Source organism: Trachymyrmex septentrionalis, unplaced genomic scaffold (assembly GCF_001594115.1).
Source record: "Trachymyrmex septentrionalis isolate Tsep2-gDNA-1 unplaced genomic scaffold, Tsep1.0 scaffold9, whole genome shotgun sequence".
Taxonomy (NCBI): Eukaryota; Metazoa; Arthropoda; class Insecta; order Hymenoptera; family Formicidae; genus Trachymyrmex; species Trachymyrmex septentrionalis.
Genome location: NW_017306091.1, coordinates 1,185,866 through 1,209,045, shown reverse-complemented (window position 1 = coordinate 1,209,045; position 23,180 = coordinate 1,185,866). Strand labels below are relative to the sequence as shown.

General features: G+C 30.4%; 1 protein-coding gene across 4 annotated transcripts in view; it reads right to left on the bottom strand.

Moving 5' to 3' along the window:
• Window positions 1–441: 441 nt before the first annotated feature.
• LOC108755921 (transcription factor SUM-1) overlaps window positions 442–23,180 on the bottom strand; it is a 57,867-nt gene continuing 35,128 nt past the window's right edge. The window contains exons 5-6 of one of the 4 annotated variants that reach the window (XR_001939797.1): window positions 6,089–6,377; window positions 1,157–1,232 (exon numbers count right to left, since the gene is read on the bottom strand). Coding sequence is in view for 1 of the 4 variants with exons in the window: in XM_018499342.1 (XP_018354844.1) it covers window positions 1,102–1,232 (131 nt within the window). In the remaining 3 variants the exon portion in view is untranslated. Of the gene's footprint in view, window positions 1,233–5,120; window positions 5,174–6,088; window positions 6,378–23,180 lie in introns of those variants that run through there. The other 3 variants (XR_001939798.1, XR_001939799.1, XM_018499342.1) reach the window with 3 other exon arrangements.

Here is a 23,180-nt window from a genome sequence, read left to right as displayed (position 1 = left end):
TGACAAACGTTGCGCATGAAACTTTCATACGGCGGAAGGGTTTTTCGTCACATCAGGAACTGAGCTTATAATTTTAGAAATGCAAAACGATGCAAAAACGGATAGACAATCTCGTTATTGTAATTAAAAAAAAGTCTCTATATCAATAATATGTCACAATTCCAAAGAAATAAAAGCGAAAAGAATTAATATTTGAAGTGTTTGCTATTTCTGGCAAGTACAGGAAATTTTATTTGCTTATAATAGAAAAAGCATAAAAAGGAGAAGACAAAACACGAAAAATACTTTCTACATTCTCGCCGTTTTGCATTTTACATTTATTAAAATCGTAATACCGCCAAAAGTGGATAAATTAAAAACAAATTCTTCAGAAAATCTTATTAAAAGCATTCATATGTATTTACTTCATAAATATTTAAAATTAAAATAATCGTAAAAAAAGTTGCAACAAATAATTGCCGCATAATAAATTTTTACTCTGCTACAAAAATGTTTGCCTCACTGCGCTACAATATTTCAAGTTACGCTCTCGCGTGTAGAGAGGCTAAGATTCTTTTAAAATATTTCCTTCTAGTATAAATAAAATATGTGACTACTTCCGATATTTCGCATAGATTTATCGGAACAATTTATCGAAAACCTATACTATATTTGTGTGCTTTCACTGAATTTCTTGGACTCATTAATCGCAATGCGTAATTCTCGTTTCGATAAAAAAAGAAATGAGTCCGTTCGGCTAAATACCGATTAGAATTTATTTGTTGTTTCAAAACTCACACATTTCTGCTCCGGGAATTCTTTAAGTTTAAAAACACACACGGGTTTTTTTCTCTTCCTTTTAATTTTATGATTAGCTTATTGACCAATTCATGACAATATAGTTATCATTCGTCTTCATTCATTTATCCATGAATCACGAAAATTACACTATCAACAATTTTTTAAGTACTTTGCGCAATACGGTGGGATTATTCTAAGAGGCATTCAGATCTTTGGCTGTCTGCGTGCATTCATTTGAACCATCGAATGGCACACATCACTGCTATAAGAGCCAAGGAAGGAGACTGTTTCGAAAGGATCAAGTCTCAGTACCATACAACTTCAGTGATGCGATGAATAATGACTTTCTGACGACGGTTGCAATGGCCCATTAATGCTTTGCACGATCATACTGAGGCAGTCCAAACTGCTTCCGTTGTTTTGTGAGGACAATATCTCGGCTTGTTCGAAACCTGGAACACAAAAATACAAATAATAGAGTAACGCCTCCTCCAAAAAAGTCATTCGCTTTGCGTCTATTATTTGTACAACGTCGCCTTCACTTAATCCCGTTTTACCGTATGCAGAATGCCAGAATACTCCTTTTTTAATAAGTCCAAATTCTCAGTGTAAGATTCAGACTTCATTTTCACGCCGCGTTTAGCACAAAAAGATCATTGCAATTCCAAGGCGACGAACAGAGTCTTGGAAACACGAAGGCAACGTGCACACTGTGTGCGAAGTACAAACTACGTTTAAGCGAACTTTAGGTGCTCTTTGACTATCCTCCGTCTCCAGCGCAGTGTATATCTAGATACGAATGAATTGCGAGCGCTTCCCGAATGGGAGGCCGGCTTCTTCTTTCCACTTTTCGTTGTCCTTCGCCGCGGCGAAAGCATTTGCATAAGTTATATACTGCAACGTTAAGGGCTTTGAAGCTGTTATTCTTGGCACCGGCGCGCACTTCCGTCTTTCTGTTTTAAATTCGACTAGTAGGTTTTTCTCCTTCAGAAAATATACACATTTACACTAATAGTGATATAATTTAATTGTATAATTTAAGCAATACTAAAAATAAATGTCATACAAAAAGTAATTGTCTTTATAGAGTGTTTAGTTAAGTAAACGTGTTTACTTAACTAAAATATATATTCTTGCAAGACACTAAGTTTCTTTCTAATTTTGATTATACAAAATACATAAGATATTAGATAAATAGAAAAAAAGTCTAATGTATATCTATTTATAAAACTGTTTTGCAATTGCGACATTTATTAATTAACTTATTATAAATAAAAAGTTAAAGTTATTTAAAATTTAAACTTAATGCATACCCATAAAAATTAAAAAAGATTAATTATTTACAGAAAAAAAATTATGTTAAATGCAATAATTAGATATTTAGGTACGTGAATATTTAACAATTATTATGATTATGTTAGTGTAAATGAATTGCCGCGACGGATTATTGGATGCGTTGATGACTAATTAGCCACCCACATTCATCTGCAGTATTTCGGACGTGTCGTTGGCACGAAAGTGTGGATAAAGATATATTTGCTAAAAGCATAATCAAGAAAACAGGTTGCAAGAAACTAATAATATTATAATAGTTGGAACGACGAATGCGCCGATATAAGTATATCGATAAATATGAAAGGAAGACATTTTCCATTCGCTAAAAAAGACGTGATAATTGATTTTACAAATTGCTGGTTGTTTGTTCAATCAATATTTCCTTAATGAAACATCAAAAAAATAATGACTTTCAACAAGTAATTGAGAATAAGTAATTTTTCGCAAAGCAATCTTCGCCAAAATCGATGAACAGATTTTTTATTTAATTTCAAGTAGACATCATTATAATGAAATTTTAGTTGAAACTTATTTGCTAATACATTTAGCTCCAGAAATAAAAGAGTTGTGAAAAAAAATGGGATCTAAACTTTCGCTAAAGAAAAATCGATTCCGCATTAAAAAATAATCGCACAAAAAAAGTTTGTGAAAGTTACTTACTTAAACCTTATATATATTGTATATGATTACATAGAGATAATGTGTATGTATATATGCTATCATCAATGTTTAATTTCTCAGAAATATTGCGAAAACTTTGACTATCGGTGCTTCCAATTTCCATAAAATTAAAAACAACAATTAAATTCAAGGAGATCATAAATATTCATGATCCTTAGGTACTAGTATAATGAGAAAATGCAAAGAAATTCTCGCTTAATATCAAATGATATGGAAAATGTTGCATATCATGTAAGAATAATAACAGTAATAATTACGGAAAATTAGTAATTTAACAGAATTGCATTAGTAATTCAATAAAGCGGAGTTGAAATCTGAACTTTGTATACGTTAACTGTATTTAATTCGGACAAACAAGTGTGTTTTTTTTATAAAGCAAAACAACAAGATAATGAGCATAAAAGTTGTTAGATTACAGTAAAATAATATATTATATATTTTAGATACAATATCAATCAATTTTTATACATTAAAACGATTCGACTTACAGAGTTTTCTTCAGTTAACTATACAATAACCTAATAATTTAACTGCAATTAAAAAAAGGAACTAATGTTGTAATTGTTTTTTTTCTAAGTAAGCATTTTAACTTGTCACATGATTTGAATATTCCAAGAGAACTCTTTTATTTTTCTACCATTAGATACTTTTATATCCTATAACAAAAAATTTTCCGAAAATCAGCGCAGGAATATTCCGTTACAAAATTACGTTATTCATGATTGTCTGGCAAAGCAAACATTAAGATGCACTGAATATTTATTTATAAATCACGCGGGACGTATGATATACGCTGTCATACTTCTGCGGATGATATACCGCTTAGATTGCTTGCCAGATTCGTTTGGTACACCGCGCAATCACGACACCGAATAGATCTCGATGATGGCGTAAATTATTTACAGGACTGACAACTCTGTCAACCGCAATGTAATTTTCGACGCGTATATAAACAGACAGATATCTCTGGCGTACGATTCTTCCACTTACAATTGTTGGAACGATGAAGAACGAAATGTGTCATAATTAAGTTATGACTTTGAATATATTTAGAAAAATTAATTTTAGAAATATTTTATATTTAGATAAATAAATAAATTACTTCTTGTTCCAGTAACTACATCTTTTAACTATAATATAATTTCTGGTCTAAGTGATAAAGACTTTTTAGAGAACCAAAAAAATGTTCAATTCTATTTACATAGAAATTGTTTCTCTCTCATTAATATTATTGTGTAATATTTAATATTTAAATATTTATTAATAATATCTAATATTATTGTTTGAACCAGTAAGTGTCAAAGAAATACAAACATATATTCCTATTAATTATTGAAAAAAACTTTGAATAAAGTAACGAAACGCAACAATTGAATTAATCTTTCTACAATATTAACGAATAAGCGAAATTGAATGGAGAGATAGTAGGTACCCCCATATTTCTAAATTATTTCTCACGTTGTATCTTACGCTCGTTCTATATCGTGTCGGGACGTTTTAATTGACTCAGCAAATAGATGGATTAAACCGTAATGCCTCGTAACATTCAGTAAGAACGAACAGAAATAACTAGTCAACGAAGAAACGTGTGCAAGAGATATGTAGAGATTGGAGAACGGAAGCGTATCTATAAATATATATAGATGACCATAGAAAACAATGTACCTATGTCAAATCGGAAGAACTTGTCGAAACGACATTCTGCGCCATGCACACGGTACAGAAATATATGCTGAACATCGCACAAGAGCGTGATTTACTGCATATATCGTGGCGGTATATATCTATATGACAATTAGGAGACATGCAGCACTGTGTAAAACGTTTCAGTAATAAAGCGCTTTTCATCAAAGATTAGGAAAAAAAATTTAAGCTTTGCTGTAATATTCTTGTAAGGTTTATTTCATAGCGAGAATCACACGAATTTGTATGCATTAAATGGTACTTTTCTTGAAACCGAGCACGAAGCTGTTAGGCATCTATACTAATTAGTTCGCCAGTTCGACCAACTCGTCTCTGTACGTCATTAAAATAGGTTGCACTTCGCCTACGTAGAATAATTTCGGGTGCGAAGGCTTAATGTTCTCGGTGGACTTTCTTTTAGTGGAAAAAAAGGAAAGAAAATTCCGGCGGAGTAATGTTGCGACGGGCGCACTTAAAGCCTCTTGTCCTCGGGAAGTTCGGAGTCACCGATGCGTTTCTCACTAATGAGGAGGAATCAAAGCTACGTTGTGCCGTTGGAGGAGGTCCGCGCGCATTCAGCAAATCGTCTAGGACACATCTTTGAAGATGAAAATGCAATTAAGTCTTCTCAATTTACTCGCTGTCCTAAGCATCCGGTGTCCTGAATGGATAACGACTTCTTCGGAAATACTTTCTTCGAACATAGAATAGGTTTCGCTCGTCAATCATATGACTGTCGAAAATATTAATATTCAAAGTTTTTACAATAAGTTTACAATTGCGTCGAGAGATCCATACTTTTCACACATTGCTGATTATTTCATGTCACTGTGATAGTGTTATTCAATGATTATTTAATTGGAAGTTTTGACATATAGAGAATAGACTATATGGTCTTAAATGCGATTTGTGATAATTGTGGCCATTTCTTATATTAATTCAAAATATTGCGCATTACATGACGTCGTTACGCTTGTAATGCTATAATTTTAAATATATTTGCGAAAGCAGTATAGAGTTTTGTGAATTTCATTGTCACGAGTCTCTCGTATAAATCAATCAGAATAATATTCACAAAATTATGCACGTATTATGAAACCGCGTCTGCCTCGCTTATTCATGAACCAAAATAGAGGTGACAATAGGTTCTTGACGCGCGAAATTGAATTCAATATTAAACGTGATGTCTAATTTAGAAACCGAATTATTCGCATTGCAAAATTCACTTGCAAAAATAAATAGCTCGTCAAGTTTTTAAATCGGCGAACTCTAGAAAATTCTAACGGTCTCGCTTGATTTCAAGCAATTTATTATACTCGAAGTCTGTTTTACATGTTTTTGTCTGATGCTCATTTTCATCAATGATAGATTAATTTTAATTTCGATACAACTTATTCTTCATTTATTACTAATTCTTAGGACTAGAAAAACATGAAAAATAAGTTGAACCGAGATTAAAGTTAATCCACATTGGTAAAACAAGCATTAATCAAATAAAAATGATAAGCAACATTTTAATTGTAAGGAATCATTTAGATAACTTAAAAAATTTTAATAAATATTTGTGAAACACGCGCATTAAACTGCAGGTGCATAAGTGATGTCATACCTTCGATTCGTCTATCGACGAGTAGGGAAATTAATGGAGTTTCCGGATACATTAGCGGATTCTTGGTGCAGCGGAGTATGTACCTTGGCTGCAGTTTCGTCCGCGCTTAAATTCGCGTTTCGTCGGACTGAGGACTCCGGCGACGATGCGTCATACTAATGTACCGTGGCAATATATGGCACTCTGGTCCCGGTGACTTGAATTTTCTTATCCTTCTGACGAAGATCCGGATATTTTTCGAGATAACTTCTCGCACATACATATGCACTGCTGAAGATGTCGCGCCGAACTTCGGAGAAGAATGTTAGATAAATTAAACATATTATTAAGGACGTATGCGTCACAAATCAAAATATTACCAAAAATATAAAAATTTCATAGAAATGTAAAAACTTTACTGTTTCACACTATTACGTCTAAATATCTGTATAAAATTTGAACACAATTTTCTTGTTGGTTTAAAAGTTGTTTAATTTTTTTGTTAGCCTTGACTCTTAAGTAAAATCGTGTTTTGTAATTAAACTTTACAAATTTAAAAAAGTAACATTAAGAAGTAAATTTGAAACATATATTGATCAAACAATAATAAATAAATATATTTGTGCAAAAGTTTATTTGGGGTTTTCCCTTTAACGTTTAAAAATTATTGATTTAAAATTGCAGAAAAAGGCCATCATTTTTATTTGTGCATTTTTTGTCGTACAATAAATTTTTCATGTTGCTTAGCTGTAGGATAGAAAGATCTGAGGACCTCTCTATTCTGCACACATTTGTCGTATGACAAAAACACAAATGAATAGCACCCAAATATAGTTATTTTATTACAAAATCATTATAAGCTAAATTTTTTGTTTTGTTTTTTGTAGTTGGTTTCAAGGTACATTTATAGGCTGATATCATCAAAATTTTATAATGATAAATTATTTATTAAAATATTTTTAATTAATGTTGACTGATAATGTTGACTTAGTTTATTTGGACTGATTATTTGACTAATACTTTTAGTTGATATTGTATAGCCAAAACATCCTTAATTATGATATAATATCATACTTCTACGAATTTTTACAATAATGCATATAAAAGACAAATTAAAATTAAAATTATTTGAAAGTGGCTAAAACAATTACAAAAGATAAATAATAAAAAGCATACAGCCACAACAATAGATGTAAACAAATCATATATTTAAAATTCCAAATAAATAAATAAGCGTTTCGACCAAGATTTGACCATCATCAGTACATAAAAAGATGACAAAATTGAAAGTCTTAGAAACTAAAACGCAAGTCGGATTAAATTACATAAAGAAATTGATAAGTAAAAGGTACATGCCATTACAATCGCAATGATCGCGCTTAAAAGTTAAAATAATTTCTTCTTGCTTATGATTTGAAAAACAGTATGAAAAGAAATCAGGAAAGCTGTTACAATCTTCTAATAAACAATCTATTACTATTTATATTTTTTTCTTAAGAAACGATGAGAACCTTCGTGTAAAAATACGGAATTTCCAAGTTCTATTATAAAACAAAAACTCTTTCCTTTATTTTTAAATATAATCATTACTATAAAAGTTTGCAAGAAAAAAAAATTAATTTGAAGTTGTGAAAAATCAACTTACCACGTATCTTAGGGCACAAAAGCTCATCAGTACAAACGGAATATGTAAAAACTTTTTGTTAGGTAATAAAAATTATTTATGACAATAACAAAAACCGTCCAAACCGGAGTCTATTTATATTATGAGAGGAAAGGAAAAGAAAACGAAACAAGGAGAAATATTAAGAGTGGGGAGAGAAACTATTTTCAATGAGTGGGAGATAAATTTCAGGAAAACGTTCGGTATTACTCTGTTTATTTAAGCCATTTTTTTGCCGTTTGATATATATCATTTCCGAAACTAACCTTTTATAATAAGAACATTCTGAATCCAGTATTCTGGAATTTTCCCAATCAATACAATGACAATGATCATGATATTAATGAAATTTATCTCCCACTCATTGAAAATAGTTTCTCTCCCCACTCTTAATATTTCTCCTTCCTTGTTTCGTTTCCCTTCCTTTCCTCTCATAATATAAATAGACTCCGGTTTGGACGGTTTTTGTTATTGTCATAAGCAATTTTTATTATTTTACAAAAAGTTTTTACATATTCCGGTTTGTACTGATGAGCTTTTGTGCCCTAAGATACGTGGTAAGTTGATTTTTCACAACTTCAAATTAATTTTTTTTTTTTGCAAACTTTTATAGTAATGATTATGTTTATAAATAAAGGAAAGATTTTTTGTTTTATAATAGAACTTGGAAATTTCATATCTTTACACAAAGGTTCTCATCATTTCTTAAGAAAAAAATATAAATAGCAATAGATTATTTATTAGAAGATTGTAACAGCTTTCCTGATTTCTTTTCATACTGTTTTTCAAATCATAAGCAAGAAGAAATTATTTTAACTTTTAAGCGCGATCATTGCGATTGTAATGGCATGTACCTTTTACTTATCAATTTCTTTATGTAATTTTTAATTTAACATCCGACTTGCGTTTTAGTTTCTAAGACTTTCAATTTTGTCATCTTTTTATGTACTGATGATGGTCAAATCTTGACCGAAACGTTTATTTATTTATTTGGAATTTTAAATACATGACTTGTTTACATCTATTGTTGTGACTGTATGCTTTTTATTATTTATCTTTTGTAAAAGACAAATTGTTGTATTTTGTAGAAAAAAAAGAATAACTAATGAATCTAAATAGAATTAAAGTCGATAAATATATCCTGTAAAATTACTATCAAAAATTCCGATAACCAGATCTTTCGTCCACTAAAAGCTACTTCAAAAGAAAAGAGAATGCTCAGGCGGGTTTCTGTCTTAGAGAGAGAACTTATAAATTCACTTAGAGTATGATGAAATCTATCGCTCAATACCAAATTTCACTTCTTGATCGGCAAAGAAAGTTGAAAAAATCATGTTTAAAATTTTACCGAAGTGACGACGCGTGACGAGAGAGGCAGAAAGTGAGCGAGGCAGTACGAGGCAGTGAGAGGAGGAAAGCCGCTGACAGCCCGGGCCTCAGAATTTCGTAATTTCGATAGATTTCATCTCATTACTCTAAGGCCCATTTTTACAATATATAGTTACCTAAAGAGGTTAAAGATTATCAACAGATTCATCAATGAAATTCATTCATGAATTTCTTAGTTACCTTTAATCTTTAGGTAACCGTATATTATGAAATCGGGCCTAAGTGAATTTACAGGTTTCAGAAGTTCCATCTCTAAGACAGAAATCCCCCTATACCGTAGACATCCTCTTTTGAGAGCTTGTAATAAATTAAGAAAAGTTTTCACTATTCACGATTAATAAAAATAGGCATTAATAAGTAACGCCTACAGTAACGTAATATTGTAATATCAAATTAATAAAATTATAAAATTTTTAGATAAAATTTCTCAATAACATTAGTGTAAACTAGATAATGGAAATAAACGGAAATAAGAGGTGGCTATATCGTTAGCGTATTATACACATAATAGATCTGTTTTTTATTGTTGCACTCTAAACCGGTGCAATAAGTTGAAGTGAAATAAATAATATTTATTTCATTATATTTGTTTCATTTCAACTTATTGCACTGTGTGTACTAGTTTAGAAAGTGCAACAATAGAAACAAATTTAATATGAACTAAGAAAATATGCACGATCCTGAAGTTTTCGACGCTGCATATATGCATTAAGTATATGAATTGCTTATCGATAACTTTCAAGAATAAATATATTTCTTTGAGTGTTGTAAGGAATCGTTTGATCGTAGAATAACTTTTGTCCTGAATTTCACATCACGAGTTCAAATCATACAAACAAAACACACGTAAAGAAAACACATTAAAGATGCCGTCTTTTCTTTTGCAGATCATATTGTAACTCTATACGAAAATGGCCATACATTCATAAGCCTGCTTGAATTTGCGACGATCATAAGAGCAGTAATTTGCGAAGAATAAATTAACTTCTACATGATACGTACGTTGAGAAAATCCCAAGTTCACACGATCACGTCAAGTTACGTCACTCATTTAAAGTAAGATTCAAATATATGTAGCTGTACCTTGTGTTTTAAAGTTGTATTTATATTTGTTATTTTTATATTTAAAGTTGTTTTTATATTTACACAAAAGTCAAAATACGCAATCAAAATCTTAAACGATAATGTTGCTTTGTGTCTGTATCGTCCAGCGAACTTACATTTTTATTGTAAGACTTTTCTTTTTTGAAAAGAAATTAGATAATTAAAGAATTTTTTTATGCGTATTATAAGATAACGCAAAATTGCCGTTACATTATGTTTAGTAATTGATAATACAATATTTGAAATGAAAATAACATCAGGGGGATATTAAAAAAAATATTCTTTAAGTCTGTATAAGTATTCTTATACAGACTTATTTTGCTCAATAAACTTTGAGCAAAATTATATTTTGATGAGATTGGAGGCCGGAAGTTCAAGTCTCGCGCGTGCAGTGCAATACGCAACAGGATCAAACTATGTTGCTCAAAATCGCCCACATTATTAAATATATATTTCATCTACCATCCCTGTATCTCGTTTTATCCCTCGCATCTCGTATATGCGAATCTCGTGAAGTTTTTCGGATCCGTGAGGGAAGACGACGGTTGTTTTCGAATAACGTCCATTAAATGGGACGTAACGGCGGCGCATCAATTAAAATAATCAGGCACCGCGCTAGCGAGACACGCTTCAGCGAGTAGTTTGGCAGCGTTGATCTTTCCCTCCTTCCTCCCTTCCACCCTTCCCCTTTCTCTCTCTTTCTCTCTCGCAACCCCGGTACAGGATTCTCGCATGTTTCTGCGTGTGTATATGACGCGCGATACGTTCTAGCGCAATCGTGAGTTATGAGCTCGCTCTACGATCGCGCATAACGAGAGAGTTCGCCGCCGCGCTTTTTCATCGCATCATGATCCAATCTATGATCTCTCTTAACATCCGGGCCATAGAAACCTGGAATCGTGAAAAGGGAGAAGGAAAGAGCGAAATCGCAAGCGTCCACGCGATTTATTGGCGACGTCAACCGCAGAGTTGTGGACGTCGGAAGAAAATGTGCACGTGTCTTTGCAAGTGAGAGCGATCTCGATAAAACGACATATTCATCTGTACACACACAACACACACACACACACACACACACACACACACACACACGCACACGCAAGTACACATTTATCTTGATCAATGTAGACTTTAACAAGCAGCTGTTTACATAATCCCATTCGCGTTTTTTGCTCGTTCATCAGTTTCTTCTAATTAGTCAATCAAACGCTTCAAAGTATTTGTAGTAAAAATTCAGCCGCAGCCTTAAATAAATATAGATTACTTAAATACTTACAAAGAAAATGCTATGATTACACAAGTAGCCCTTTGCCCATAATTTTATTATTTAAACTTTTATTTAAACTTTTTTTTTCGAAACTTTTGAATTTTTAGCATCCATTATTGTTTTTGAGAATTTTGAAATGTTTCTATAATAAAATCTTTTTATTATTAAAGCTTTTTTAAAGACAAATTCAATCATATTCAATGTAAATGGATTTAAAAAATAATCTGTAAGGATTTTCTTTTGTGTGTGTGTGTGTGTGTGTGTGTGTGTGTGTATGTGTGTGTGTGTATTTGATGTTGTTTCAACATTTTCTTGTTAATTTATTAAAATTTTTATAAACTTATAAATATTGCATATAGTAAGAAAAATACATAAATAAAAATGAATTAATAATGAATTTAAAAGAAAAGTGTATTTAAAAAGTGAATGATATTAATGTGTAATAGTATAACAGCATTAATAAATGTACGTGGTGCTTCAGTCTCGTCGCAACTTTGTTGAGAGATAAACGTCATTATATTGTATAAGCATTTACTGTTTGTGACACCACTTCAGTATTTTTATTCTATCAACAATTATCATATTTGGTCATTAGGTCATTATAAGAATAAACAGGTATTTTAAACATTTCTCTACGCTTCTATCACTATTTTGAAAAATATAAGATTTTCAAAAAATTGAAGTACGTCATTATAAAATGCTTTTGAAATTATAAAAATACTGGACATTTTTATTCCAATAATATCTACGCTTAAAAAAATAAAAGTCAATTTTTTCAAAGCAATATTTCATCCTTTTGATATGTACTTATAAAAAATACACATTTTTTATTTTGATTTATATTACACATCTATAATCTCTCCAATCGAAAAGGAGAAGAAAGCAATTAAACTTCTTACTATAATATAAATGTATTCATACTTATGAGTTATATGTTTACATTAAATATATCTTCTCTCATACGTAACAAATTCTCTCTTTTCATATTCTTTTTTGAGATTGTCCCGATTTACGGCATTAATAAAAGTAATATCAGCTACAAAAGAAATATGACAAAATACATCCAATTCGCTTTGACGTACAAAGAAAGAGTTTTTATGAGATCTGTATCATATAAAAAGAATTTCTTTTGTGACGTGCACAAAGAAACATAAGGAATTACAAATGCGAAATAAACCACATTAAATTTCGGTAAAGTAATGCAAGGTGTTCTATACGTTTGCCAATAGTGTTCATTAACGCTAAATCGTAAGTTATTTTGACCGCGTCACAGCTTCAACTTTAGCATTATTTTGTTATCGAGCTCGTTTTTGTTGACATTTTTCTCGAACAATAAGATACCGCAACGCTCGAATTTCGTCTCGTGATTTATCAAATGGACGTATGAACGAATATTACCGTGTCTCTCGAGTTGTTCTCTTACAGAAGCTTTCAAGTAACCGATACTAATTAACCCGCCAACAATTTTGACATTTTGCATTTAATGAACACTGAAAAGATTTCAGTCATGTCCGTTTTATTATTTTTTTCTGTGATTAAGAGAATATGTCAAAACTAAATTTTCAGAACTTCTTTTTTGATGTTAGAGTTAAGTAATAAAAAAAATATGTACGTTATATTTCGGTTTAAAGTCGAGTAGAAATGTTTTTGAGAAATATATTTTTAAATCTTCTACTTCGAAAATATATTTCTCAAAAACATTTTAATGTCTAAAAAATTAATAAAATTATGACCATTTGATTAAAACAAATCAAACAATTCAAACAAAAACTGTTAATATACTTAAAAAAGTAAAAATCAAAGTGAAAAGCAAAAACATAGTTTTTTAGAGCACAAAAGAAATGCTTTGTAATTCTGAAATGGCTTAAATATTATATATATAAGTATGATGAAAAAACTTCTTAGAGCATTTAAATATACAAAACTTTTACAAAATTATATTTTTAAATTGCTACGATATTTGAGAAATTATCTAATCGACTTCAAACCGAAATATAACGTACATACTTTTTTGTTTGTAATTAACTCGATTCTTTAAAAGTTCATATTCAAGTTAATATTCAGTCTAGACAATAATTATACTCATAGTAAGAAAACACTTTTTTTTTAAAAGATTGCGTAAATAATCATATATAAAATTGTACGCATTAGAATAAATTTTTTCTGCATAATACTAATTATGTCATTTAATGCTACAAATGTTAACACACTTATTACTTTCACTTTTGCATTTGCATCCAATACGCATAAAAGACTGAGACACGTGTTCTCGGTTGATTAACAAGAACTTTACTATAATCGGAACAGATAATGATAGGCACAATCGACTATTCTGCGAAATCGATTGTGTTGCGAACCCAAGTCGATCATAATCGATTATCCTTTTGAGATAATCGATTTATAATCGTTTATTAAAGCTGTTTTATTTTTTATTGACCTATTAAAAAGTAATTGAAGTAAATAAGAATTATAACTGAATTAAAAACCTTAATTTCTTTATTTGTACATATATGCGTATAAACTTCTTTAGAATACAATCTTTTTTATATTTAAAACGTGTTAACATATAAATTTTTTAAAAATACAACTTTTTTAAATTACAAGTTTGTAATTTTTAATTAAAAAACTTAAAATTTTTACATTTTTGAGAGACAATCTGTTTCTTCTTTCAGAAATAATATACCCAGTGGCAGAGAATAATCGTTCCACTGGCACAGAACTACTAGAAGTATATAAATATTTCACAGCTATTAGATATGTTTCTAGATGTCTAGGTTTCAAATAATACATAGATTCATCAAAAATTAATTTGGACATGATAGAAAGTTTCTAATTAAAATGAGAGATATTGCCTACACTGACTGTACATAATTGAGAAGAATTTTCTATGAAACTAAAGATGCCAGTACACTTATGCCCGTATTCACAGTCAGACTTTATATTTAAGACTTCCTTAAATTTATCTTTAGATGCTCTACGAATTATTTTATTGGCTACTGAGCATCTAAAGATAAATTTAAGGGAGCCTTAAATATAAGATCTGACTATGAATACGGACATTAGTGTTCAAATGAGCATGAGTGTTCACATAAGTGTGCTATCTGTGTGACATATAGATAACTCATGTAAGTGTGTAACAACTTCGGTCGCGCTAAGCCGTCGACTGATAGCGTTGATTGCGATGTTGTAAACCATTTCTGATATCGAAATTCCTTTCATTGTGCGCCCTTAATTCTAAGAACTTGACATTATATGTTCGTACAAACTACATGTTTATGGATTACTATTTTGTAAGTACAGTTGCAAAACTTTCGTATCACGCAAATGTTGTCACGACTTGACAGCTTGAGACACTATGTTACACAAGAAATAATAAAAAATATATCAATTTTGAAATTTTTAGTCATTCTCGGCATAAACTCACAAACACGTATTAATACGTATACTTTAATTCTAGAATTTTAATTCTAGGATTTTCGAATCTGTGAAAGAGAAAAAAAGTATTTACAAAAATTAGATGATTTAGTCGATAATACAGATGGCTTTATCGATAAAAAGTTGTTCATATCTTAATATGTATAAATATATATAAACATACATAAATATTCATAAACACTGATACTCATATATGAAATATGTCCATATATATTCATACATCCACCTTCCTTTTGTAAAATTACTGTTTAGTGTAACAGAAATAACAATAGTAATTTAAAAACATAAAAAATAATTAAAGGGATAATTTTCGGATTGTTCGTTTTAGAAAAAAACAAATTTGCAAAAATATTTAAAAAATTGCTCATACACAATTACGCATAATTTTATATATAATTTATATATAAATAATTTTTTTACATTCCTTCAAACTTGACTTTTTTCTAAAATAAATAGTGTAAAAATTACCCTTTTAATTATTTTTAATGTTTTCACATTACTATTGTTATTTCTATTATACTAAAAAGTAATTTTACAAAAGAAAGAAGGATGTATGAATACGTATGAACATAGTACATATAAAATTATGTATGTTTATAAATATTTATGTATATTTATAAATATATTTACACATATTCATGCATAAACAATTTTTTACAGAGTAGGATCCTCTTAAAAAACTATTGTAGATCCAAATTAATGGACAAAATTATCTGCACTTCAACTACACTATAATCGAGGAGTAGATAATCTTGTCCGTTACTCTTGCCGACTCTTTTGAAATGAAAGACAACCGATTAATGTCCGATTAATTGATTATAATCAATTATTTTGAGATCGTCCAATAATCGATTGCTATCGATTATGCGGCTGTCGACGATCAATTTAATCGATTATGAATCGATTAAGTGTTCTTTACTAGCGCAGCATCTATTAGACACTGAAGACGCTGAGAAACTCGCCGAATCATTTCCATAACCAACGCTGTCAATTGTGCATCAAATCTATTGTTATATTTCATTGAACAACTCTTCAGTCGTTCTCCTTGACTTATGCAAATCAAAATCAAGCGCTCTCAGGCTGGCCAACAGTACGGTATATTTAGGGCATGAAGCAACAATATTATTAGTTCTACAATATATTGATGAAAAATTTTTTAATATTGTTCTAACACTGAAATTTTAGTTACAGAAACCATCTTATTTTTTAATTTGCAAAAATTACTTACTTTTTCTTATGCTTTAGATGAAAAAAATGTTTTCCAGATTCTCATCACGTATTGTCAAATGGAAGCTTTATATGTTTCAATGTGAATTGAGCACAACTCAAAGAATAAAATTTCTCAATCTCGAAAGCGGCAAAAATTAAAAAAAATGGTTTAAATAATTACTATTTTATCCAAACTAAATTTTATTATACTAGATACTTAGAATGTTTTTTAAAAAACTCTAACTCAGTGAGAAATGATAATGGAATTGACATCTAATCGATGTCGTATAGACATCGAAATCATCAAATCAACGTCGATTCGACATCGATTTTATTGTCATTTCTCACTGGGAAGTATTTTCTTTATGTAAGATTAAATATATAAAACTTCTTCAATAAAACGATAACATAAAATTATTAAAAAGAAGATCAAAAGTTCGATGTGGCTCTCCATCCTGACTACTTCTGTATTTTGTATATCTTATGGTCGAGTGAACGTTAGATGTGGATCTATTAAATTTCGAATTTAATTAAAAATCACGAAATTATCAATATGTGATAATTAGGCATTCACCCTCATCAGATTCAGATTCAGATCATCAGGCATTTGATTTATGCTGTATTCCTCTTTACTTATTCTTCGCTTGACTCTGCCGTATGCATAGTTGCCACGTTTCGATCAGTATTCTTAAGTTCGTCACTCGTGCCGGAGATTGTTACTGCATAGTAATCTCTCTAAAAGAAGTTAATAGATTTGATCCTCTTACCGGAGATACATTTTCAAAATCGGAGGAAAGTCAACATATATATACGGAAGTAAGAAAGACATTAGCTGTACACTATCATTTCTAAAAAAATCATCAAAGTTTAGAATAATTAACCGTAGATTTTTCTGAAAAGACGTGGCAACCGTTGTTCGCATACATATATCACAAAGTGATCGCTAGTAATATCGTGTCATCAATATTGTTATTTAAATTGCTAAATATTATTATTTAAATCACTAAACTCTAATAATACTAAAACGTGCACTGACTATCAGAATACGTACTGAAAAATAAGAAAAACATAGGTAACTTTTCCATATATTGTGCTATTTCAATCTGTTTCATATAATTAATTACAAAAAGGTGGTTTTTCTTCATATTCTGCCATATTCATTTTGTACAAACTTATAATAAAATAGCAGTGCACATTCCAGTTAGAGAACATTATTAAAGTGGTTTAAATGTAGCTTGTTTAGAAACCGATACTTGCTTGCGTATATACTTCGTCAGCTTCGTCAGTATTTTGGCAATACGCGTGTTTTCATAAGAAATATGTAAAGTCGTACATCTTGAGACCACCTAAGATGGATACATTTGCAAGAGCGATGAAACAGATACATATCATATGCATGCTGAAATTCGATCGTTAATTGCAGTGTACTCTTTGTGATTTGTAGACTAATATTTAATTAATATATAAGGGCTTTTTGAGCTTAGCAAAATAATGTTTGCTATAATTAAATTGTTTTATTAACCTTCATATAAACAATACTTCAAACATTTCAACGGTCCTCTTCAGTGAATGTTACAAAATTTACATATATACGTTAATATTATATAAATTTTGTAACATTCATTGAAAAGGATCATTAAAAAAAGGTCAAATCGTTTGAAGGATTATTTATATAAAGGTTAATAAAATACAATAGTTTAATTAGGATAAGTGGCCCAACAATGAAAATTTAAAGGCTTATATCTCTTTCAATTATTGAATCAAAGATCTGAGTTTTGACATACAGTTTATGAATTTAGTTGGCTACATATTGTAAACAATAACTTTTAAGTTATTTTTTAAATTTAGCCACAATTTCGATTATTTAAAAAATCGGAAAGTGGTTGATTGTATATAAGAGGTGTGTTATTTTAATTTTACTCTATTTTAAAATGTTTATTTATAAAATAGATAATTATAAAGTGATGAGGATTCACAAGGCCGACTACCATGTTTTTCTTGTGTTTTGAGTGAAAATATGTAAAATGAGTATATTTTTATTGAAATTTTAGGTGGGAGGATGGGTCATTCGAAGTAATTATTACAATGAATTATTATTTTAAAGGTTATCGTAAAAAAAGGTCTACAATATATCATGGTTCCTTGTTCACTACGTTAAAATGATTCATTGTAGACCACCTAACCTTTTCCACGATAGTCTCCTAAATAATGTGGTAAAATAATAACAGAAAAAGTTGTTTACAGATACAGTTTATTCCGATCTGCAGCAATACGAGACAGAGAAAAATATGTGCAAAGATATCTCGCTCTGGCTGAATGTTATGCAATGAGTGTAAAGGTGACAATATACTGCCTTTTCTCTATGTGACGAGAAATCTTGCTTTATTTGAACGACGTGAAGCGATACACGTTCTTGAATCTAACCGAAAACAAACAATCCAGCGCTGCTGTGAATAGATCGGTAATCAATCTCTGCTCTGATAATAACTAAACTTACAAATATAACAACTATAGAATTATTAGAATGAGATAATGAGAATAACGTAAAGTGCTCGAACTAATACTTAACACTGAATTTGATGTCATAGATTGTTATCTTATGGTCAGATTATGATTAGAGAGTCTTTAATATGTGTAACATGAACAACAGATTAATAGTAGACTGCAATCGATTCACAGGATAATTATTTTGATATGAAAACCTCGAATAAGAAGAGGTCATCAGCATGTTTAGAGGGTCAATTAGCAAACTATTAATACCCTCTATTATTTAATTTTGTATAATTCAAACTGTATATGAGTAAAATATTAAATAATAAATAACACTCATATATACATATATGTGATAATACGCTCAAGTATAAGAAAAATGAAAAAGTATGTGTAATTAAATGCTAAAATGTTTAATAAAAATGCGTTTTAATAAATATTGGTTATGTATTAGCATATTAACATCACAATGTAACGACGAATAACTAAATAAATAATTCCAACTGAATAAATAATTCTAACTTGGAATTATTTATTTATTTAGTCATACAATGGTCAGCATTTATTATTACGGATTTTTACTTTCAAGCATTTTGAAACATCTTTAAAGTACAGTTTAAAAACGTTTCGAAACACACATTTTAATATTTAATTACAAATAAGTACTTCTTCAGTTTTTTTAAACTTGAGCGTATTAACCGGGGAAAAAATGTTATATAAATAAACATATAAAATATGTCAATTTTTTATATGTTTATTTATATAACATTTTATCCCCGGTTAATACGCTCAAGTTTAAAAAAACTGAAGAAGTACTTATTTGTAATTATATTATTTAAGTAGCATTGTGATAAACAATTCACACGAATATATATATATATATATATATATATATATATATATATACATACATACATACATACATACATACATACATACATATATACATATATACACATATATATATGTATATATAGGGTTTGAAAAATAAATTTTTCGTATGGAGGCAGAATGCACTAAATTGAGAAGAAAAGTCCTCTACCAATTTTCGCAATAGTTAACAAGATATTAATTACTAAAAATTGCCGAAAATTGGTCTTCAATAATTTTTCAATTTTCAGCAATTTTTGGTCAAGGACTTTTTTCTCAGTTTTTTTCTCAGTCCATTCTGCTCTTATGCAAAAGATTTATCATTATTTTCCAAACAAGCTGTATATATGAATATATATAATATAATTATAAGTAAAACATTCTTTCTAGGTAATCACACCAATATATCTACATATATTCATGTGTGTTTACCACAATACTACCTAAATAGCGGAGATAAAGAGGAGCTATTATACCTGGCTATAACCTGGCTGTAACTTAGTACACTGGCATTTTCTCTTTTAAGGATTATTAAGACATTAATTATTTAGAGACATTTATTTACGAGCAATTTATTTAGAAAAATATAAACTCAATATATTCATTAATTTATACAAAAATATATTATTTTTTAGGAATAAATTATAATATCATGTGCATTTTTTATATCTTTGAAATATAAGTAAATTGCTTATATAAACGCAACTATTAATATGTGTAAGAATTAATATTATTCATCTCCTTATTCGTAAAATATATGAGCTAAAATGAAATTTTATTTACTTTTATTTCGTATCTCACATTTACAATTTGTTTAATTTATATTGTTTAATATTATGAAAAAAACAATATTAACTTTTAATTCATATTGTATTAAATAAATTAATAATTAAAAATTGAAAAAATTAATATAGTTCAAACTAAGGTTACGAGCATTATTGTAAAAGATCAGTCATCAGTTTATTCCTGAAAAGAATATGTTTCTATCATTTTTTAGCAGCATGTACTACATCATTTTATTGACGATCAGCCAAACCCATTTATCAAACTGACATAAGTGTCGAGAAAAACATTTTACTTCTAGTGCCTCAGATGGAACAAATCGCGTTAAAATATCTTTCAAGAAATATTACGTAGGAGAACATTCCATTTCACACATATTGCGCATGATTTTATCTTGTAAATCATTAAATATTGAAGAAAAATAGATTAGCATCATGCGTATCATGCATGAAATGGAATGCGTAAGATTTTATATATATGTGATTGGATAGTAGCAATCCAGATTTCGGATCAAGTTAAAAGTAAGAATATATATAGAAAATAAAAACACTCCCTAGAATTCAGTGATAATTTAAATATGTATTTAAACAGAATTTCCAAAAGTTAGCATTTAGTGTGATGATCAGTTTGATAATCTGGCTTTTACTTTATAGTTGTTTATATTGTAAGTTCGCTGTGACATCTAATAAGTATAATATATTATGGTACGATACAGGTATATCGAGCATCCAGACACCGTTCTCTATCATTATTATAAGATAAAAATTAAAAGAAGAAATTATAAGAAGAAAAGAATATTTATTTAAAAAAATATAATGAAAAAGACGGCAATCTTTTTCGTTATCATTGCCATCACAATTGGCTTATTAGATTTGTATCTACCAAACAACACTCTTTATGGCGACGACACGGGAGGATCAAGATTAATGAATATACTAAAGCTGATTAAAGGAGTCACGGATTTCTTCATACAGAGCCGACGTTATTTAGCCGAACAAGTACCGGACACAACACCGCAATCTGGAGATACGTTTGATTTTATAGTGATTGGCGCTGGTACAGCCGGCGCGACTATAGCTGCGAGATTGAGCAAGATTCCTCAGATTGAAGTGCTACTGATCGAAGATGGAACACATGAAAGCTTGTACATGGATATCCCGTTTATTTCTGCTTTATTGCAAAAGACCAAGATAAATCGAAGCTATCAAACGAAGCCATCCAATAAGTATTGTCTAGGCATGGAAGGCAATAACTGCATTTGTCCAACAGCAAAAGTTATTGGCGGAAGTAGCGTACTAAATTTTATGATTGCTACTAGAGGAAACGCGAAGGATTACGATCGCTGGGCCGAGATGGGAAACGAGGGCTGGGCATACAAAGACGTCCTCAAGTATTTTAAAAAATTAGAAACAATGGATATCCCGGAACTGAAGTCGGATATTGCCTATCATGGTACCAATGGACCAGTACATATCACCCAACCAGAATTTCGCACGGGCGTGGTAAAAGCATTTATACAAGCTAGCAAGGAAATGGGATATCCAATAGTAGATTACAACGGAGAGGAGGAAATAGGATTCTCATATGTGCAGACTACAATCATGAACGGTACCCGCATGAGCAGCAACAGAGCGTATCTAAATCCTGCGCGCGATCGCAACAATCTTCATGTAACTCTTGAGAGTACGGCGACAAAACTATTGATCGATTCTAGTACAAAACGAGTAATCGGCGTAGAGTTTGTTAAGCACAATCAAACTACACGTGTGTTTGCGAACAAAGAAGTGATCGTATGTGCAGGTGCGATTAGATCAGCTCAATTATTGATGTTGTCCGGCATTGGACCAATGAAACATCTTATCGAATTAGGTATAAACGTCGTCCAAGATGCACCAGTCGGTGAGAATTTTATGGATCATATAGCCTTCTACGGATTAACGTGGACAATAAATACATCGACAAGTTTATTACCAAGTGAACAGTTAAACCCTTTTAATCCGTATATAACCGATTTTTTACTAAAGCGAACAGGACCGTTGACGCTCCCGGGTGGAGCAGAAGCCATTGGTTTCGTTAATACAAAACACCCAAAAAAACGTAACGGTTTACCAGATATCGAATTACTGTTTGCCGGTGCTACATTTAAAGAAGATTATATTTTTCCAGACATGTTACGTTTAAAAAAATCTATGCGTCAGGAATGGAGTAAATATATTGGTACATATGGTTGGTGCCTTGCACCAATATTGATGAAACCAAAAAGTCGTGGTCGAATAACGTTATTGGCTAATGACGTTAATGTTAAACCAGAGATTACGCTGAATTATTTTAATGATCCAAATGATATGGAGACAATGATCGCAGGTCTTAGAACTGCATTAAGTATTGGCCAAACAAAGGCGATGCAGGCCTTAAATTCTCAGTTGTTAAACATTACTTATACTGAATGCGATGACTATGAGTATGATTCCAATGCTTATTGGGAATGCGTATTAAGGATCATGACTTCCACGGTTTTTCACTTTTCCGGAACTTGTAAAATGGGAGCAAAGGGAGATCCTACCGCTGTCGTTGATCCTAAATTAAAGGTATGCCTGGAAAAACACACTGAACTATTTACTATAATAAAAATATTATAAGTAGTGTGCCATATAAGTGTATATTTTTAATTTGTCATTTTATATACAATGTTTATGTATAATGTATTGCAGGTGATCGGTATTCAAGGATTACGAGTAGCAGATGCGTCTATTATGCCCGAAATTATATCGGGGCACTTAAACATACCTGTTTATATGATCGCTGAAAAAGCTGCGGATATGATCAAGGAAGAATGGGGTTACTTGGAAAAATCACGATAGAAATCAATTTTCGTTTTTTATCGTATTTATTACAATATATTG